Source organism: Pangasianodon hypophthalmus, chromosome 3, assembly GCF_027358585.1.
Source record: "Pangasianodon hypophthalmus isolate fPanHyp1 chromosome 3, fPanHyp1.pri, whole genome shotgun sequence".
Classification (NCBI taxonomy): Eukaryota; Metazoa; Chordata; class Actinopteri; order Siluriformes; family Pangasiidae; genus Pangasianodon; species Pangasianodon hypophthalmus.
Window position 1 is genome coordinate 28028224 of NC_069712.1, and position 18591 is coordinate 28046814.

The 18591-nt window shown below is 38.7% G+C and overlaps 1 protein-coding gene across 3 annotated transcripts in view; it reads left to right on the forward strand.

Annotated features, from left to right (window-relative positions):
* Positions 1-4071: 4071 nt before the first annotated feature.
* The window catches only part of csmd1a (CUB and Sushi multiple domains 1a), a 359856-nt gene continuing 345336 nt past the window's right edge, over positions 4072-18591 (forward strand). For all 3 annotated transcript variants that reach the window (XM_053232461.1, XM_053232459.1, XM_053232460.1), the window contains exon 1: positions 4072-4315. In XM_053232461.1, coding sequence (XP_053088436.1) covers positions 4186-4315 — 130 coding nt within the window. In that variant the 5' untranslated portion in view covers positions 4072-4185. The remainder of the gene's footprint in view (positions 4316-18591) is intronic.

Genomic DNA, 18591 nt, shown 5'->3' on the forward strand with positions numbered 1-18591 from the left:
ATCTATTAGTGTTCCGGCTAAATGAAGGTGAGCTCGGCAATCATATGTTTTTCATCCTTCATTAGAAAACAAATCACAACACTGTCCGACTCAAAGAACAAAAATGTCAATGATGACAGCTCAGTCTTGCGTGCAACTGGAGTGATGGTTGTCTCTAGAACCTAATTACAAGGCGATATTTTTTTTAGATGACTCAATTTTATGAGTGAATATTATAATTTTGGTCGTCGCCACCCCCAGTGAGCAGCGGTTTTCACATATGAGACATTACATCTAATTTTTTTCAAGTCAGGAAATAAATAGGTACGGTGTGAAGCAGAAGCAAACTTATTTCTAACACCTAATTAGCATTAGAGGTCCACAATCTGATAATGAATGCAGACACGGCGCATGCTGTTGAGCCAGGAGGGTATGATGTTTTGCTTCTAAGTGAGACAGGCACTTCATCTAGGGGGTCTTTAGCCATGCTAGTGGATCATGACACAGCAAATTCAACAGATATTAACCAGTGAAGCTTGAGTTATGGGTCATTGAAAGTCAAACACATTTTAATCTGTGTGTATGCAGTGTTGCTGAATGTTTACCATGTCTCTATTTGGCTTGAAGTCTGTAATACATCAGGGATGAAACCAGGTAAAAAACAATCAAACTTGGAAATGGAAAGGGGTAAATTCATGTGTTGTGGGTTTTTTTTTGTTAAGTTCATACCTCCATCCTCTGAGCCAAAATATTAAAGTTATACATCATATATTTTAAACAGTTTCTTCAGCAGGTTCACATATCTAAACACAAACCCACAAGCGTGTGAAGCATATTCTGCTTGTAATGCCGTCTTCACCATTTTATCGCCTTGTATGCGGCACTATCAGACATGCACACATGAAGGATATATGATTTTATGACTTTTTTTCGTAGACAGTTGCGCATTATTTTGACATTAAAGCCATAATGTTACAGTTCTCCGTCTGTGACTGACTGGATTGCTTGATTCTATGGCTCCATAAAAGGGTTTTATCCATTTACTTCTGAACAATGTTGAGATTTTTCAATTGCACCCATAACCATATAACAAAATGTAGGTTTATGGTTGGCATTCAAGTATGGCCCACAAGTTTCAAATCTAAACTGATGCCAACACAATACTACAGCCTTTGGAACAAAACAGCCAAACGCCATACTACAGCCTTCGAAACAGCCAAACACAATACTATAGCCTTCAGAACAAAATAGCCAAACACAAAACTACATTCTTCAAAACAGCCAAACGCCATACTACAGCCTTCAGAACAAAACAGCCAAACGCCATACTACAGCCTTCAGAACAAAACAGCCAAACACCATACTACAGCCTTCAGAACAAAACAGCCAAACACCATACTACAGCCTTCAAAACAACCAAACACCATACTACAGCCTTCAGAACAAAACAGCCAAACACAATACTACAGCCTTCAAAACAGCCAAACACAATACTACAGCCTTTGGAACAAACAGCCAAACAATACTACAGCCTTCAGAACAGCCAAACACAATACTACAGCCTTCAGAACAAAACAGCCAAACACAATACTACAGCCTTCAGAACAAAACAGCCAAACAATACTACAGCCTTCAGAACAAAACAGCCAAACACCATAGTACATCCTTCAAAACAGCCGAACAAAATACTACAGCCTTCAGAACAAAACAACTAAACATAATACTATAGCCTTCGGAACAAAACAACTAAACATAATACTATAGCCTTCGGAACAAAACAACTAAACATAATACTATAGCCTTCAGAACAAAACAACTAAACATAATACCCTTTGGAACAAAACAAACTAAACACGATACTGCAGCCTTCAGAACAGCCAAACACGATACTACAGCCTTCAGAACAAAACAAACACAATACTACATAATTGTTGTGAAAATAATTGTTGTTATTGCTATTATATGAATAATTTTAAATAAATAAATAAAGTTGTTGGTGTACAGAACATACAGTAAATGGAAGGTAGTTGCCCCCAGTTAATGTGATTAAATGTGATTTACATAACTATTTCATTAATAATTATTGACATTTTTTATGGCAACATTTCTTGCCCAAGTGACAATGTACAAGACGAGTTTTTTTTTTTTTTTTTTTTTTTTTTCCAAAATGAAAATGTTAGGTCCCCTTCCCCCTTTTATCCATGTATATGTTTTGAAGCCTCTTAAGTAAACAGTGCAAAACACAATCGATTGGTTGTGGACTTTGGTGGTGTTTTGCTTTAAGGTGTAAAATGAGCTGCTCGTTCTGCAAATCCAGCTGGAATTTCTTTAGGCAGAATTTTAAGATCGGAGCCGAGCGCTGTGCTGAACTATTTTTAGGGCCCATACATTATCCATTATCAGCTCAGTGGCCAGTTAAACAAGGTATAGTTCAGATCTAAGCAGGTTCCTGAGCATCCTAGACCTACACATTCTTCTTTGTGTGACAGGATTTTCAGCAGATGGCAGCAAAGTCCCATTTTACTGTCATGTGTCGACCACCACAAAACATTTGCGCAGACTCCATCTGATGAGCACATTTTTTGCCCCCATTATATTAGTGAGAAAGTGAGAGAGTGTGTGTGTGTGAGAGAGAAAGAGAGAAGAGAGGTGGTGGTGTATTATTAGGTACATTTGCACACAGTGGGGTGTGTAAACAGAAAAAGAACCACCTCTGTGTCTTTTTCTGTTAAACAGGGGTTTACATGCTACATTAGAATTGTTGCTTGAGGAGGCATGTTTAGAAAACGTTTCCAGTGTACTGCTTGAATTTGGTCAATGTGATGCATCCAGGGGCGCTAGGATGACCTCTGGGACACCAGACAGGTCCACTGGGCCTCCTTGCCCCAGATAACATTCATTTTCCTTGGTAATTTTCTTTTTCTACTCTCTCTGAAAAAAAGGAAACTGTACCTTTCCTTGTCACCAGGTTGGGTATCCTCAACAGTACACCTTCTGTACATTTAAATATGCATCTTTCGTCTGGAAAAACATACCATTTAAAAAAAAAAAAAAAATTAAGCTGCATAAATTGACCATAATTAGCTTTTAAGGTAAAGCTTTTCACGATGCATACTCAAGTACCAAAATGTGCATGCTTGAATGTACCGCCCCAGCAGCAACAAGGAAAGGTGCCTGTTTTCTGAGTGTGTAGAGGTCTTCACATCAACCACACAGCACCCCTCCCTTTTACAGAACCCTTGGATGCATCTGTAAAACAGGCTTTACCTGCAAAAAAAAAAAAAAAAAAACCTCCACAGACACCCTGAGTACAGATTTTTATTAACAAACATAATCTAGCTATTCAAATATTAGGCTCATTGTTTAATAATATATTTGCTATTTTTGTTGGAGCCCTGCAGCTTTTTATTTTTTGAGTTCTATTTATTTCATCAATCAGGCTAATAACTATCAGAGCTCAGAACTCATAACATGTAGTAACTCTGAAACTAGTAGGTTGTGACTTCTATTAGTAGGGTACTTTTATAAATCAGTGACCCCTGGACTTCTCTTCTCTTCTGGACCCCATTCTGAGAGCTGCAGGTTTACATCAGTATAAACAGGCCTGGTTATTAGAATCAGTCTCTCATTTTGGCTTCAGGGATTTTAGGCATAGTGAAAGCTTGAACCTGCTCGTTTTTTGACCTTCTGTGGTCCTGATCACAGCGTCTCGGCTCATGAAAACTGTCAGGATCTCTGTGCGCATCTCTGATTCTCCAGTCTGGTCTCTTTAAACTTGGCAGAGTTTATTGCGCTGATTTAAGGGTTGCTGAGAAATTGTGCTTTAAGGATCACCTTCGAGTACTTTTTGCTGCTGTTTGTTTTTTACTATTACAATAGAAATCAGATCACAGAGACCATTTGTGATTCTCGGCTCTTGTTTAAAGTGAGCGGTTGAGCAGTGCTGTGCGTCTTCTTCCCCTGCACGGTGCTGTGTGATGGGTGAGTCCAGCATCCATACGCAGCGCCTCTTCTCTCTCTCTCTCTCTCTCTCTCTCCCCCTCTCTCTCTCTCTTTGCGTCTCTCTCTAGCTCATTCCGTGTGTTCCGTTCGGACTGAATGATCCTCGCTATGCTCTCATCCTTGTCTCTGCGCACCGCACCGGCGCTTTTCCCCCGATGCTGATATGAGCGCTAAAGCTGCGCCTCGTCTTCCCGCCCGAGCTGGATGTCTATGCGCGGCTGTAATCGGCGTCAAGAACTCGGCATTAAGGCGGAATTAACGGCGGACGCCACCGCCATGGGCAAATTCGAGCACGTCTGGCTCATTTTCGCAGGTCTCATCACCGCCGCCAGCGGTAAGTCCTAAACCTGGTTTGATTGGATTTCTTTCTTTCTGATTTCTTTCTTTCTTTATTGGATGCGGGGTTTTTGCGCAAGCTGATGGAGATTTGACTTTTAAGGACGCATGCCTGTCAGATGCGCGCTGCCCTTTCCCTTATATTGGTGGAGCCACTTCCGAAACTTGCATCCGAATAGTGTGTATTTAGTAGTAGCAGAGGAAAATTCTTTCCAGAGGACGGAATAATACGTCGACATGCAGCCTGACACGCAGAAATCCTCTAACTTCACTGAGAATGTCTGACTCACCAAGTGTTATTTAGAGGACATGACATGACGCCGAAATGAGCTTGCGTGGAAATGTGACTGAAATTTAAAGCAAAAAAGGGCAAATCTGTTATCGAGGGTAAACATTGTCCAAAAATACGGGGTGTCTGTGTGTGTGTGTGTGAGAGAGAGAGAGAGAGAGAGAGAGAAAGAAAGGGAGGGAGGGGGGATTCCATTATATCTTATCAGAAGAAATAAATAATCTGTTTTAACCCTAAAACAGACTCTGTGCTACCAACTTTGTTTGCCCAAAGAGTGCCAAAATAAATGCCATATTGTGAAGCAAAGCCAAAAAAGCTTGCACTGCCCTTTTATTAGCCTGAGCATTGAGCCACCTCCACCCCTCCACCCCCTCTTTAACAATTTTTTTTTGAACATGGGTTAAAATTGATCATTTTGATTCATGATAGTGACTAACCTTTGGCAAACATTTTACAGAATTAGTTGCATTGTACTGACGTTACAGTTTGTGTTTAGGCCATGGAAACTCTTCATTACCAAAGCATGTCGAGTGATTGTAGAGTTACAGTCTGATTAGTGTATGATGCAGATTTCTGTAGACTTGCGTGGCAGATTTAGCCATGGAGATCAGTTTTACGCATCCGAACCAGCCCAGGTCACTGCAGTTGCTCTGATCAATCTCAACGAAATATCAGGCCTGGAGGTACTCCTTTCATTTTTTGAACAGTGTATAAGCTCCTTTGAGTTAACTTTTGTTGTTGTTGTTGTTGTTTGTTGATGCTTTAGTGATGTCTCCACCTCCAGACGCAACAGTTGGAGAAGTGGAGCGGGTAACGGCGCAGTTGCGCTTGATGTGATTTCACGCTCGTTTAGCTGGCTGACAGGTCCCACAGGCCATGTCCACCACGTAGCCGATGTAAATTCGACGGAATCACTTCCTCATTCACGTGGTTTAGCTGTTATTGAGCGAAAACACAAAAAAAGTAAGAAGGGAAAAAAAAAGTGTGACGCGCAAAATATTTGAGATGATATGCTTTTCACCTGACCCAAGTCACAGCTCACAGCTAGTCCTGATGTGAACTTGCTCTTTTTACATTTTCTTATTGACAGTCATACCATACTAGCTTTTTTTTTTTTTTCAACTGAAGGAAAATTATTCTCTCATGAGTGCCAGCAATTAAGGGGAAGCATCATGTAATGTATGTTAGCAAACGAAGTTCTTGATTACTTGTCTCTGTGATTAAAAAAAAAAAAGAGTGGCCAGACAGTTCAGCTTCCCATATTTTGGACTTCAAGTTACTAACTGCTTCTGGATTTTCTCACGGTGGCGCAGTGTCCGGCGTTGCTGTCTCACAGCTCCACGGTCCCTGATTCGATCCTGAGTTTGGGTTACTGTCCTCTTTATTTTTGGGTTTCTTCCAGGTTCTCTGGTTTCTTTCCACTTCCCAAAATAGCATGCAGGTATTTTAAATTGCCCCTAGGTGTGGATGAGTGTGTGAAAGTGTGTGTGCATCCCATCTTTGGTGAATTCTCGCTTTCACCTTGCGACAGGGACAGGATGCCGATCCACCATGACCCCGATCAGGTTACCAGGCTGAAGGCGAATGAATAAATAATTTTGCTCTGACGAAGATTCGTGATACATTTGGCTTTAGTAATTAAATATATACTATATGCAGCAGTGAACAACAGCCTTAGCTGGAAGAATACAATTTACATAAGATAAAGCAGAACCTGTATTGCAGCATTGTCGTCATCACCTCTGTGCCATTATTTACATTTCCATCAAATTACAGTGCCGTAGCTCAGCTCTGCTTGTGGTTCATCTAAAAGCCAGATGAGTTGAGATCCCTGAAGCTTCCCCATAGTTTAATATTTGATAAACACCAAATTATAAGCCAACAATATGTGCATTTTGATGGAGACCTGATTATTATGAAACAGGATAATTAATGCGATTGCTGAAGTGATAAGGGTGTGATTACAGGACAAGGAGTATGGCCAGACTAGATGCAGTGGCAGTGGCATTAACATGGAGCATCAGTACAGTGCATTAACTTTGACCTTAAACATGAAGTGGTTTTCCACTATCGATCAAATCATCATTAGCCGGCTAGGTTGTGTTACTGAAAGGAAGCAGAAACTCAAAAATTTAATCCTAAAATTAGGCCAGTGTGCGAGTTTGCACTTCTGAAATACACGGATTGACGGTGATGAAAGTCAGGTCTCAACAGGGGGAATCGGGTGTCGGAGTGTGTGTGTGTGTGTGTGTGTGTGTGTGTGTGTGTGTGTGCTGGTGCTAGGTGTCTTTCAGATTCCCTGTTCCCATTATGTTCATCGTTTTAGTGGATGTGCTCTTCAAAAGAATTAGTGATGCTCCGGGACATTTCCTCTGCTTCTCGAGCCTGTAAAAGAATCATTAGTTTTGCCACAGCTGCACTATCAGCATTAATGACGACGACTGCAGCTCTTCCATGTTCACAATCATGTGAGGGAGTTTGGGGGAGAGATAGCAATGAAAGAACCTCAAGGACTCGATGTGGATACTGGAGGTCATGTTATCAGGTCAGGAGCTGTTTGTTAATTAAGGAATAAATTATGACGATGTGCAGTATCATGCTACATTGTTTCATTAAGTGGAATATTTTCTTATAAGAGCACAATTTTCTATAAAAAAAGTGTTTTATTCCTCTTATTCCACAGCAGTTTGGCAATGATTATAATGTCTGATTTATTAAAGAACACATTGCTTTTTTTAAGCCAATTATAGTTGTATTTAAATGTATAGTTTTTCCTGTTATCACTTACATTATAGTGGCTATAAACAGTCATACCCTCACTTTCTTCCCTTTTTTCCTCTCTCTCTTGAAGTTAATAAGACAAAAACTAGCAGCTTGTCATGTTATCGAGAAACGGGAAAGTGCAAGCTCCTCTGCCTGACTTTCCCATGGTCTTCAGGAGAACTTACTGACCTTTACAAAGCACACTGGAGACTCCTTCTGTAAATGTTCAGTAAACATCTCCTTGCAGAAAATATCACCATATCAGTGTTTTTTTTTTTTTTTTTACATTTGTTTATTATCCTTAGATTATGTAGAAGTCCCTGTGAATGAGCTGTTACTATAGAAACGATAACCTACTGGAATGAGGTGTTAATATATCTAATTTGTCAGAGCTGTGCCATTATAGAAAAATGAATCGGCACCTTCAGATTGGAGAATTTACAGCGCTGTGGTAAAGTAATTCTGCAGTAAGATGCCTAACCCTCGATTCTCAAAATCAAGGTTTACAAGAACTAGTCATGAATTAAGACATTTGTATAATGAGACATTAGGCCTACACAAGGAGTAGGTGTTAGCATCATGTCTCAACTGCCATTTTGTGTTATTAGTATTTGGAATAGCGTTTGGATTTGGAATAGTATTTGGATTATAATTGTTGAGATATCTAGAAAACATAGAAAACCAGCTGCGTTTAATCTTGCATTAGGCACAGTTGTGCATAAAAGCTTGCATGCGGTGCAGGAACGGTAATTCAATTTACCAATTTTACACCGACTATAAGATGCCTGCTTGATGGTCCAAGGCAGATGCCCAGTGACAATTAGATGACATTGAGTTGTTGCCAAACTACAAGACATTATGAATCTGTCCAACCTCGAGCCTCGCATGCAAATGTGACATTCGAAGTCTCGAGGGAAAGGAGACTGAACCGAAGCCTTTCTCTATATTAAAACATGAAGCCCCTTGTTGACTCAAATTGTCTAATATAGCCGAAGTGTTGCTTTGTTGATTATTACATGTTCTGCATTTTATTTCCCGTGCTTCATTCAGAACTTGAAATAATCCTGGACATTGATGCATCAAGAATAAAACATTATGAAACAAACACACAAACCTGCTTAAGAGCCACTAAAAAAAATGCCTTTCAAGTGATTAAAATGCTGATGCCATATAAACATGCCACATTATTGAATGGCACTGATTAGGCAGGCAGATGCAAAGCAAGGAGCCAAAAACATCAATTATTCACTGGACATCTGGCTCAGTGCGGCAGAGGAAGCTCTTGTTTTAACTTAGTCACTGCTCTTCCTCTACTTCAGAAAGTTGTCTGCGTATTTTGTTGTTTAAAAAAAAAAAAAAAAAAAAAAAAAAAAATTCTGGAACTGATTTCTGTGTGGTCATCAGTTTGAGGCACCCGGGTTCCGGATGGGGTGACCCATTTAAAGTATGTATGTGAAGAGCTGTCTCATACATATATAACCGATTAGAGCTTTTGAATTTCAAAGCAGCCCCAGTCAGCAGAAACAGCATTGCTTTATTCATCTATTAATGCGATTTTTAAGGTTGGGGATCAGGAGGAGAACAGAAGAAGGACTATACAGCTTACAATTCACAAAATGCATTTTAATTAGTTACCATTTTAGGCTCTGAACTGGCAAATTCTTTTTTTTTTTTTTTTTTTTTCGGGCACCTTCTGACACAGTCGAAGCAGCTATTGACATTAAGCTGATAAATTTGAGGCTGAATTTGGTCAGTTTTTTTTTTTTTTTTTTTTTTTTTGGTGAAAACACAGAAGTATGAAAAATGCGCTCATACTTTACTGAGACAGGAGGATTTTCTTTCTCGAGAGATTTGCTACAAGTCTAGCCTTCGTTCCATTTAACTACAGATTTAACTACAGTTTTGACAGTTTATAACAGCCTTGTGATTGCTGAAGTATCCTGTACTGGTCTAGAGAGAAATAATGTATCCTCAGGGTTATGTTTTCCAAACCAACTCTCAATATGACATCCTGGGAAGTTTTTTAAGAAGTGGGGAGTTCAAAACAATGTTATATTTTGCAAATTATTAACTACGCTGGTGTTTTAAAAGCTGGCCATTAAAGCTGGCTTTACACTGTACCATGAAACTCACTCTTCGTAAAAGAACTCTTTGGCCATGATTTGAGAATGGTGGTCTTGGAACACATAATGTGACATGCTTACCAGCAAACAATTCAGTGCCATTGCAACCCGAAAACAGCTAGCGACAAAGTTCTGGTACTGTCATGACCTTTTTATTAAAATTAAGAGTGTGACCATTGCTGTGATGCACGTCTAAAAACCACCAATATGAGAACAGCATACGATGATGTCATAAGTCATAGATCACAGGCATCATAGATGCCCGGCTCCTCGTACAGTGAGAAGCAAATCTACCACGCATGCTAATGGACAGAAAAACATCCTTAAGCTCACTTTTTTGACAACTGACCATTGCATGTTGTTCTCTTTTACCCAGTCTCAAAAAGCTCCAAACTCCTCCTATTTGCGTTTTAAAACGTTTTCTCTAAACATAACATTGCTACTATTATATGTAAACAGAATGTAGTTATTTCTATTCATCGCACACAGGTCTACCATTAGCGGATCTTCACTGTATGATTTGATCTGGCGAACACGTTATTGCACAGTCTGTTATACAATATAGATATTATTGGGATCATTCCATACAGTGTGTGAGTAATAATCTTAAAAGAAGACCGCTAATTTTACGTACCCGTGGATGCTGAGTGGACGGGGATGATGTGGTCATGTGGAATTACTGTGTCTTTTTCAGGTCCATTCAATCTCATCTCGAGTAGTGTGACCAGCATGGAGTGTTACAGTACAACAACTCCAGATTAATGGGACTCTGTTAAAGCCAAATGAAAGAATGATTCCTCAGTTACCACCCTTGTTGTCGATATTTAGAGAGACGGTGTAATCCGCATTAAATAGACGCGCCATTTTGCTTTTGATTTATCATCACGATGACCAGGAGTGACAAGGACTATAGTGCAGGGGGGAAGAAAGCAAAAATGTTGTAGCAGCCAGCATGAAGAACGTTGTAGGAGGCAGCAACTCCTCCACGCACATTGCCTCTGGTGAATCAGCACGGCCAGTTTAGACATGTTGCTATGGTTTTACTGTGGATAATTCAGGAACACTGAGTGAAGCTGAAATAAGGCCTTTGACGTACGGCAGCGTTAGGCAGACAAATGCTGCGGCTTTCCATCCTGCATGTTTATACATCATCATAATGGATCATATAAATGTTACCTTGGCAGTAGTGCTAGGGGGGTTTCCATCCTCCTATATGTATATATTAAAGCTGAATGGACATTTTGAAGTAACAAAAATTACACTTGGCTAACAGGAAAGAGTTGACTTATAAATACCTAAACTCATTAAAGAAAAACTCCACCCTGAAATACATGAAATATGTTTATATTGAAATATATATGTTGTGTTTAGCAGTTTGTTGCTGGTGCTGTGTTTCTTTGAGAAGTTGTGTTGACATCACAGGCAGATGTTAGCACAGTTACTAGCACAAAAATAGAAAAGCAATAGCTAATTGTTTACCAGTCGATGACATTGTCATATTAATGAGAAATCCAGCATAGAAACAGTCAAGAAAGTGAGCATTGGTCATGAGGCTCCAGAGCACAGTGTGGCACGGCTGAGCTCGGCTCGGCTAGATAGCAATCAACGAGATGACAGGTGCAATGTCATTGACTGTGACATTAGCATGAAAGTTGAAGCTTTGGAACCTTGTTTGTTTGAGCAGATGAGGAGCTGAGAGAGCTGGACAGACTAAAGGGCATTTATTGTAGAGATGAAGGAAACAGTTAGAACAACTTGTCAATGAAAAGCTTAAGGCAACAAACCTCAACTTTAATCATAAAACAAATTTTTGCACCATTGGAGTTTACAAATTGACCATAAAAATTGTTATGCACATTGTTCAGGGTGGATTTTGTCTTGAATGATGATGGATAAATATTTCCTATAGTCTTTTGATGGTGCACTTTTAATTAGTTTGTCATTATATTGAGGGATGATCTTTTTTTTTTTTTTTTCTTTTTTTTTTTTAAACCAACTATTTTTTGAAAGTTTGTTTAAAAGTTATTAAAAATTCAGACAGGAAAGTGCCTAATGTAAAGAACTCTCAGAATGTGCTTTTTCCAGGTAAATGACATAAAAAGCACAGACTGAATATTACAGTAATGTCATTAAAAGCAGACGTTTTAGCTGTGCTCTTAATTACACACCTAATTAAGTGCCCATTAACATGGTTACTCATTCATAAAGCAATTTAATATTCCAACCATGCGAGCTCGACAATGACAAGTTCATACCAACTGCAGAGTGACTGAGCGACCATCACTGCAGCGCCAAAATCTAAACCTGATCATCGAAATGCAGCTAATTGTGGAGTTTTTGCATTTCATTCTTTTATGTTATGGCATGACCCCCAAATACTCCCACAACATCCAGTAGCTTTTGAGGGCTGGAAGTATTTAATTATTCAAGAATGTCATCAGCCTCTTGCTAAAACATGAGAGGAAAATTATAGAATAGATTACCACAGCCTTAAGCGAACAGCGTGTTAGTGAGTCAGGCTGATGACTTAATATGGTGTTATTGATGATATCACAAAACTGTGGGAGATTTCTGAGAGAACTTGGACTAAGACTACACATTAGATGAAATTTACAAATGGACACAAACCATGAGAGAAAAATGCTACAGCATAACAGAGTTACCGTCGCCTTTAATTTGTCACATACAGATATGTTTCACAGTGTTTTCCCAATCTTCAACTGCCACATTTCAGTCGGCTTGTGCCCACTGTAGCCTCAGATTCCTGTTCTTTTCCTGACAGGAGTGGAACCCAATGTTGTCTTCTGATGATGTAGCCCATTCATCTCGAGGTTTGATGTGTTGTGCAATTTGCGATGCTTTTTCTGCCCGCCATGGTTGTAAAGAGTAGCTATTTGGTTTATGATAGCCTTCCTGCCATCTCAAACCAGGCTATTCTCCTCTGACCTCTCTCAACAAGCCATTTCCATCCCCAAAACTGCTGCTCACTTGATGGTTTTTGTTTTTCTCACCATTCAGTGTAAACTTGAGAGGCTGCTGTGTGTGAAAATCCCAGGAGACCAGCCATTTCTGAAATACTCAATCCAGCCCATCTGGCACCAACAACTTTACCAACTGTTAGAAGGAAGAGCACGATTTCAGTGTACATTTCAAGCAGTAAATAGGCAAAGTGGAACCATCATTGGTCATGGTAATGCAAATAGATAGTGGGCTGTTTGGGATCCCAAATTGGTGTGCTGAGTCCAATGACCCAAATGATTCAAATCACATTTTCGAAATTTTCATCACCATTACAGCTCCGCCACTGACCACAGGTATCTCTAGTGTTTAACGTTATTTTAATTGGCTCATCTGATTTATAGGCATCAAACTTTAGTTCTAACTCTGTTTATTGTACCTGGTTATTGGACTTCATTAGCTTAAATAACAACTTCCATTATTTTTCATATTGTTTTTGGTGGCTTAAGCCTTCTTCTCTGATCCTGCGGCGTTCCTTTTTCCCCACTTCCAATACAAAAAATTAGAGAAAAAAAGGACAAGGTAAAAAGTGGTGTCAAAGTAATGAGTGGTGGTGGTGGTAGTGGTTGCAAATGGTTGCCTATGTTTGCAATATCTAAACATTATCTCTTTAGACCCAGGTTCCCTGGTGGACTAGTGGTTAGCATGTGGCACTCTCACCGCCGTGGCCTGGGTTTGATTCCTGGTCAGGGAACCCACCCCAGCCACTGGAGGGTTGTATGAGCCAGTGCACTCTTGGTGCCCAAAAATGGGGAGGGTTGCATCAGGAAGGGCATCTGGTGTAAAACTTGTTCCTGCTTCTAAAGTGCAATTTGTGATTGGGACACACATTTCCTGGAGCTTTGTCTGCTTAAAGGAAAGAAATATATTTGACCAAATAGTTGAGGTTTTATGATAATATATTGAATAGTAGCTCACAAAGATTGAAAAGGATGTAGGACCAAAAAGTATTCTAGTGCTCAGATTTATGCATGAGGATCTGCTCAGAGCATCTTTTAATCCCATATATACCAAATACTGATCGTTCCAAAGATGACTGGTATGAATTCAGCCAACTGCCAGGAAGTTTACCATTGAATACTGATTTTTACTGAATGTTTACACTTTTCTGTTTTATATTTTGTCCACTTAATTCATACTTAATAGAATAATACGTGCCAGACACCTGAATGATTCCCAGGGACACTGTTAAAAGGAGCTGGGAATATGAGGTCTCAGAAATTCTATAACTTTGTGTGCTGCTATTGCAATAGGTACATTTTATCATTTGAGTCAAAAATGGAGGTCATCTGGTAATTAGCTAGGGGCGTGAACAGGCAAAGCATAATCTTTCTTACAATACCGTGAGATTGGCACACTTTTGTCAAAGCTGCAATGTTATTTTCCTGTTTGCTGCAGATAAGGCATCAGCCATCCAACAGGTTTGTGATATGCTTTGTCGTTTTTCGTAGTTTTTTTTTTTTTTTTTAAATTTTTTTTTTAAGCTTATGGCCAGATATCAGCTTTGCAACGAAAAGGAAAATAATGATAACATTTGCTTTTGTAGTAGCAGCATTCCTAATTTACATATTTCACACATTTATCCCATAGGAACTCTTTTTTTTTTATCTATTTAGTGCTCTAGTATTATTATTATTATTATTATTATTATTTGTACCTGCCCATGATATTTTTTACCCTAAGTTAGTTGGTACTAAAGTAAGCCCCTCCTGCTCACGTGTCTTTTTATGTTGAACTTTCTGGCACCCTATCTAAAACAACAACAGAAACAAAGAATAGTGAGATTTTTTTTTTCGTATCTGTATATGTATCAAAAACACATTTTCTGTTCATTCCGAATAACGTATTCATATTCGGTTACATCCCGATTATTCCGTCAGTATCTCCATTAATACCAGACAGCAGTAACTAGTACCACCAGACACCAGTGTATTGCATTATGTTGGCTTATGCTTACATATTGTAATACCTTGGCTTTGCTACTGTTAAACAGCAGATGCCTCAAAAAGTGATTCATGTAGAATGCTTAATTCGTTTTATTGCCCTTAAAGAGTCAGCACAGGTTGCTCTCGCAAATTTATGTACAACATATAGCACTTATACAACTGTCAGCCAATTTACCGCATTGTAGTCAGGAGTATTTGAGTTATTTATCGCTTTTTGCTCCATTATACATATTTTTACTCCCATATTCTAAATTTTTCTTAATTTTATACATTTGTCAAACCTGTAACTTCTTCCAAATGTCTAAATGTTAATCATGATTATTTATGATTTCTGACATCATACATATGTGAATGTTTTATTATTTAAGCACCTGCATCTAAAATGGAATAATTTTGTAACAGAGCACCGATTTGAATGGTACCTTACATATGTAATATGTATGCCAGGGTTTCTTAGACTTTTTGTCCAGTGACAATCCCCATTAATTCCTATAGTGGAAATTATTAGAATTTATAGGCCTACTACATTAAAATGTACAAATTATGGTTCATTATTATAAACAACTGCACAATCTGCAAGTAACTTTTGTTATTGAAAGCATAAATGAGCATAAAAGAGATAAAATTTAAAAAGCCTAGATCTCAAATAGGACATCAAATAGGAAATGACAGCACATGGGTTCTATCTATCTATCTATCTATCTATCTATCTATCTATCTATCTGTGCGTTCTTTATATTTAACAATGCTTCTATGAAGCATAAGAATGTGTAACTGCAGGCGTAACGGGATTCACCACGTCTGGGCTTGTGCGGTGCACAGCTTAGCAAAGTCAGATGATGTAATTGAAAGCATTCGTTTCATCTCAGCTGTTACATCCAGACTATATCGCTAATGTGATTTGATGCACACAAGGGTGTGCTGTTACATTAGGCTACAGACTAAAATATCACCCATGTGCTGTTTAGAGTCGGGGTATACACACTTTATGGGCAAAATGTAGCATGAATATAGTATTTTGTAGTGTTTCTACCTAGACACCACCATGGTAGCATGCTTATTTTTATTTCAAATAGCTGCTCTATATGCTGCCAGTCCCCAGGGTAAAAGGCCACTATGATTACAGCGTGTTACAATTATTATTATTATTATAAAATATTCTATAAATTATGATTAAATGCATAGAACTACCTACAAGGGTGAGAACCTATGATGTCTGTAATGAATATACAGCTGATTCTGTAGTGGTGGAAAGATTAACAGAGACTGGTGAATTCATTTGAAACGAGGGAGAAGAGAAAGCAATGTGTAATTGTCCCAGAAGGCATCACATCACATCGCGTTGCAATTTAGCATGGCTTACATGTGTCAGTCACAGAAACTCTGCTGAGTTAGCTGTGGTGATTTCACTTTGCTTGCCTCTCCCACACTCAAGTACTGCGTGTGTGTGTGTGTGTGTGTGCGCACAGTGCTTGGCCATTCAGCTTGAGACGATCATAAATGGCCAGAATGATGGACAAGTGCAGTCTGGGAGAATAAAACAATACACATCCTTTGTTCATAGCACACAGAGACTGAGAGTAATTGATGCTGTTAGCGATTACATGTTAGCAGCTCACTTCTGTTACACGCTAAAGGCCAAGTGACTAAAAAAAAAATGCTTTGTATAACTCTTATATAACGCCTCAAGTAAATGCCAGCATGCTGATCACAATTCTCTAAAGGACAAAGGATGACAAAAATGGGAGTTACTAACTGGCAGACATGTGACATTTAACTTTCTAGGGTGGGTTTAGTGGACAGTCGGTTCCAGATTTGGCGCAGATGCTTTTTCTCTCAAGTGTTTGAACTTAAAGAATTCTATTCTGCATGTTATAAAAAGCTTGTTAAAACTACAAAGTTGCAGATTTTTCTCTGATTGAGGTTTGCCAGGGGTCCTGTTGCAGATAATGTATTTCTGGGTATTTCCCAACCCAAATATTGCACCAATAAGGCATATTTTCATAAACTAATTTTATGTATATATATATAAGTTAAAATCTATTCTTGCTATGCCTTTTTAAATAATTAAATAAGACCTTTATTTTATTGATAATACAAGCACTCTGACAGTATAATTATTGCTCTTATTGCCTGTTAGACTGCTCTTGATGGTATTTAGCTCCAATTATTGGCACCCTTGGTAATGATGGGTAAAACAAGTTATGAAACATTGTCTTTGTAGATAATTAGCTTAATCTCACCCTGAAACTATGAGAAGAATTTAACCTCATCAGAAAAATGTCACTCTTGCAGTTAATACTTTGTGCAACCTGCCTTTGCCAACATAACAGCACTGAGTCTTCTCCTAATGAGATCGGAGAATACAGAGCAAGGAATCTGAGATCTCTCCTCTATACACAATCTTTCCAGGTCCTCCACATTCATCTCTTGTTGACTCTGCGCTTCAGCTCACCTCACAGGTTTTTTTTTTTTTTTTTTTTTTTTTTAAATTGAGGTTTAGTTCAGGGGACTGAGATGGCCTTGTTAAATGTTGTGATCATGAGACATATTTCTGTGGATTTGGTCGCATGTTTTGGATCATTGTCCTGCTGGAAGTTCTAGCCATGACCCAGTTGTAACTTCTTGGCAGAGGCAGCCAGATTTCTATTTAAAATCTACTTGTACTATGTGGATTTCATGGATATCATGTATCGTAACACAACACAGCACTCGGAATCTTTGGAAGATAAGCTCCACAACGTCTCAGATCCTCCAGCATATTAAAAAGTGGGGATTAGGTTCTTTACTGTGTAACCATTCTTCTTTTTATATCAAACCCATCTTGAGTGTTTGTCATCAAGCTCCACTTGTGTCTCATCTGCTTCAGGAGCTTCTGTGAAAGAAAAAGCTATCTTCTGGTCTTCCTTCCAGATAATTTGTTGGCATGGAGGTCTAATTGTAGATTTGGAAACTTGCTGACCCCAAAATGCTGCCATCTTCTACAAATCTCCAACAGTGATTCTTCTTAATATTTGGTTCTTAATATTTTTGTTTTCATAGCTTTAGACAAGTTGTAATATTTACTCAGTTGTTGCTTGTAATGTTCTCAGCTAAATGATGCCCCAAAACAGTTTATGCCTGTTAATCCTGGGAGGAAAGTTGCATGAAGGAAGCTGAATCTGCTTATATGGCAAGAATGTGGAGATTAAATAAATCATCACCATCAGGGGCTGCTGACTGGTTTAAATCATACATTATAATCAAGGATGGATAATAGTAGCAGATAAAAAATGATGTTGGGCCCGATGAGCAAACAAGCCACACACAATGTCGTTAAGATGTAAATTGCGCACATATGTGTGCGGAATTACGTTTTCCCATCTAGATGTAAATGATCCGCAACATTCCTGTGATTAACTGCATATATCAGAAAACAGATGAAACTTTGACTCAGCTATGAGATCCTCAGGTAGATTGTTTGTGGCGACGCTGAGCCCTTTACATAGTGATGAAATCTGTACTCCATTTATCATTTCATGAGTAAAAAGGTTGACACTGAGTGCCATAATGGCTTCTGTCATTTGCCTGTCATTGGATTCCCCAAAGTAACAATTCCTATTTGCTTAAGCCAAGGTGCAATCGAGCATAAAGTGTACGTGTCATGTGTTGTCAGATTTGAAGGCGCCATGTTGAGGCACCTACATGCGTGTGTGCGAGGGTGCATTGTGCATCTCTTTAGGGCATTCACTTAAATGATTTGTGAACGCTCAAATATTATTTCGCACGGTGAGAGATTTTTTTTTTCTCAATCTTTGTGTTAAGCCATCTGAAGTTTACAATCTGGGCAGATTATCATTCAAAAGTGCAATGTGTTTCTCAATATGTCAGAAGAGGCGATAAAATGTTCAAAACATTTTTTTTTGGCTTTGAAACCGTAAATATTACAGAAACTTCTCATATTTCCAGTTTGCTTTCTTCCATTATTTGAGATTCATTTTGGGGCAAAACATTAATCAACGATCTTAAATGATCTGGATGTGTATCAGCAATTATTGGCTAGAATAATGATAGCCATTAGTTCCTGATGTACTGAAAATATGGATCACTGTGCTTTTTCTAAAACAGCAAGAAGATATTGTTAATAGAGGTTGAT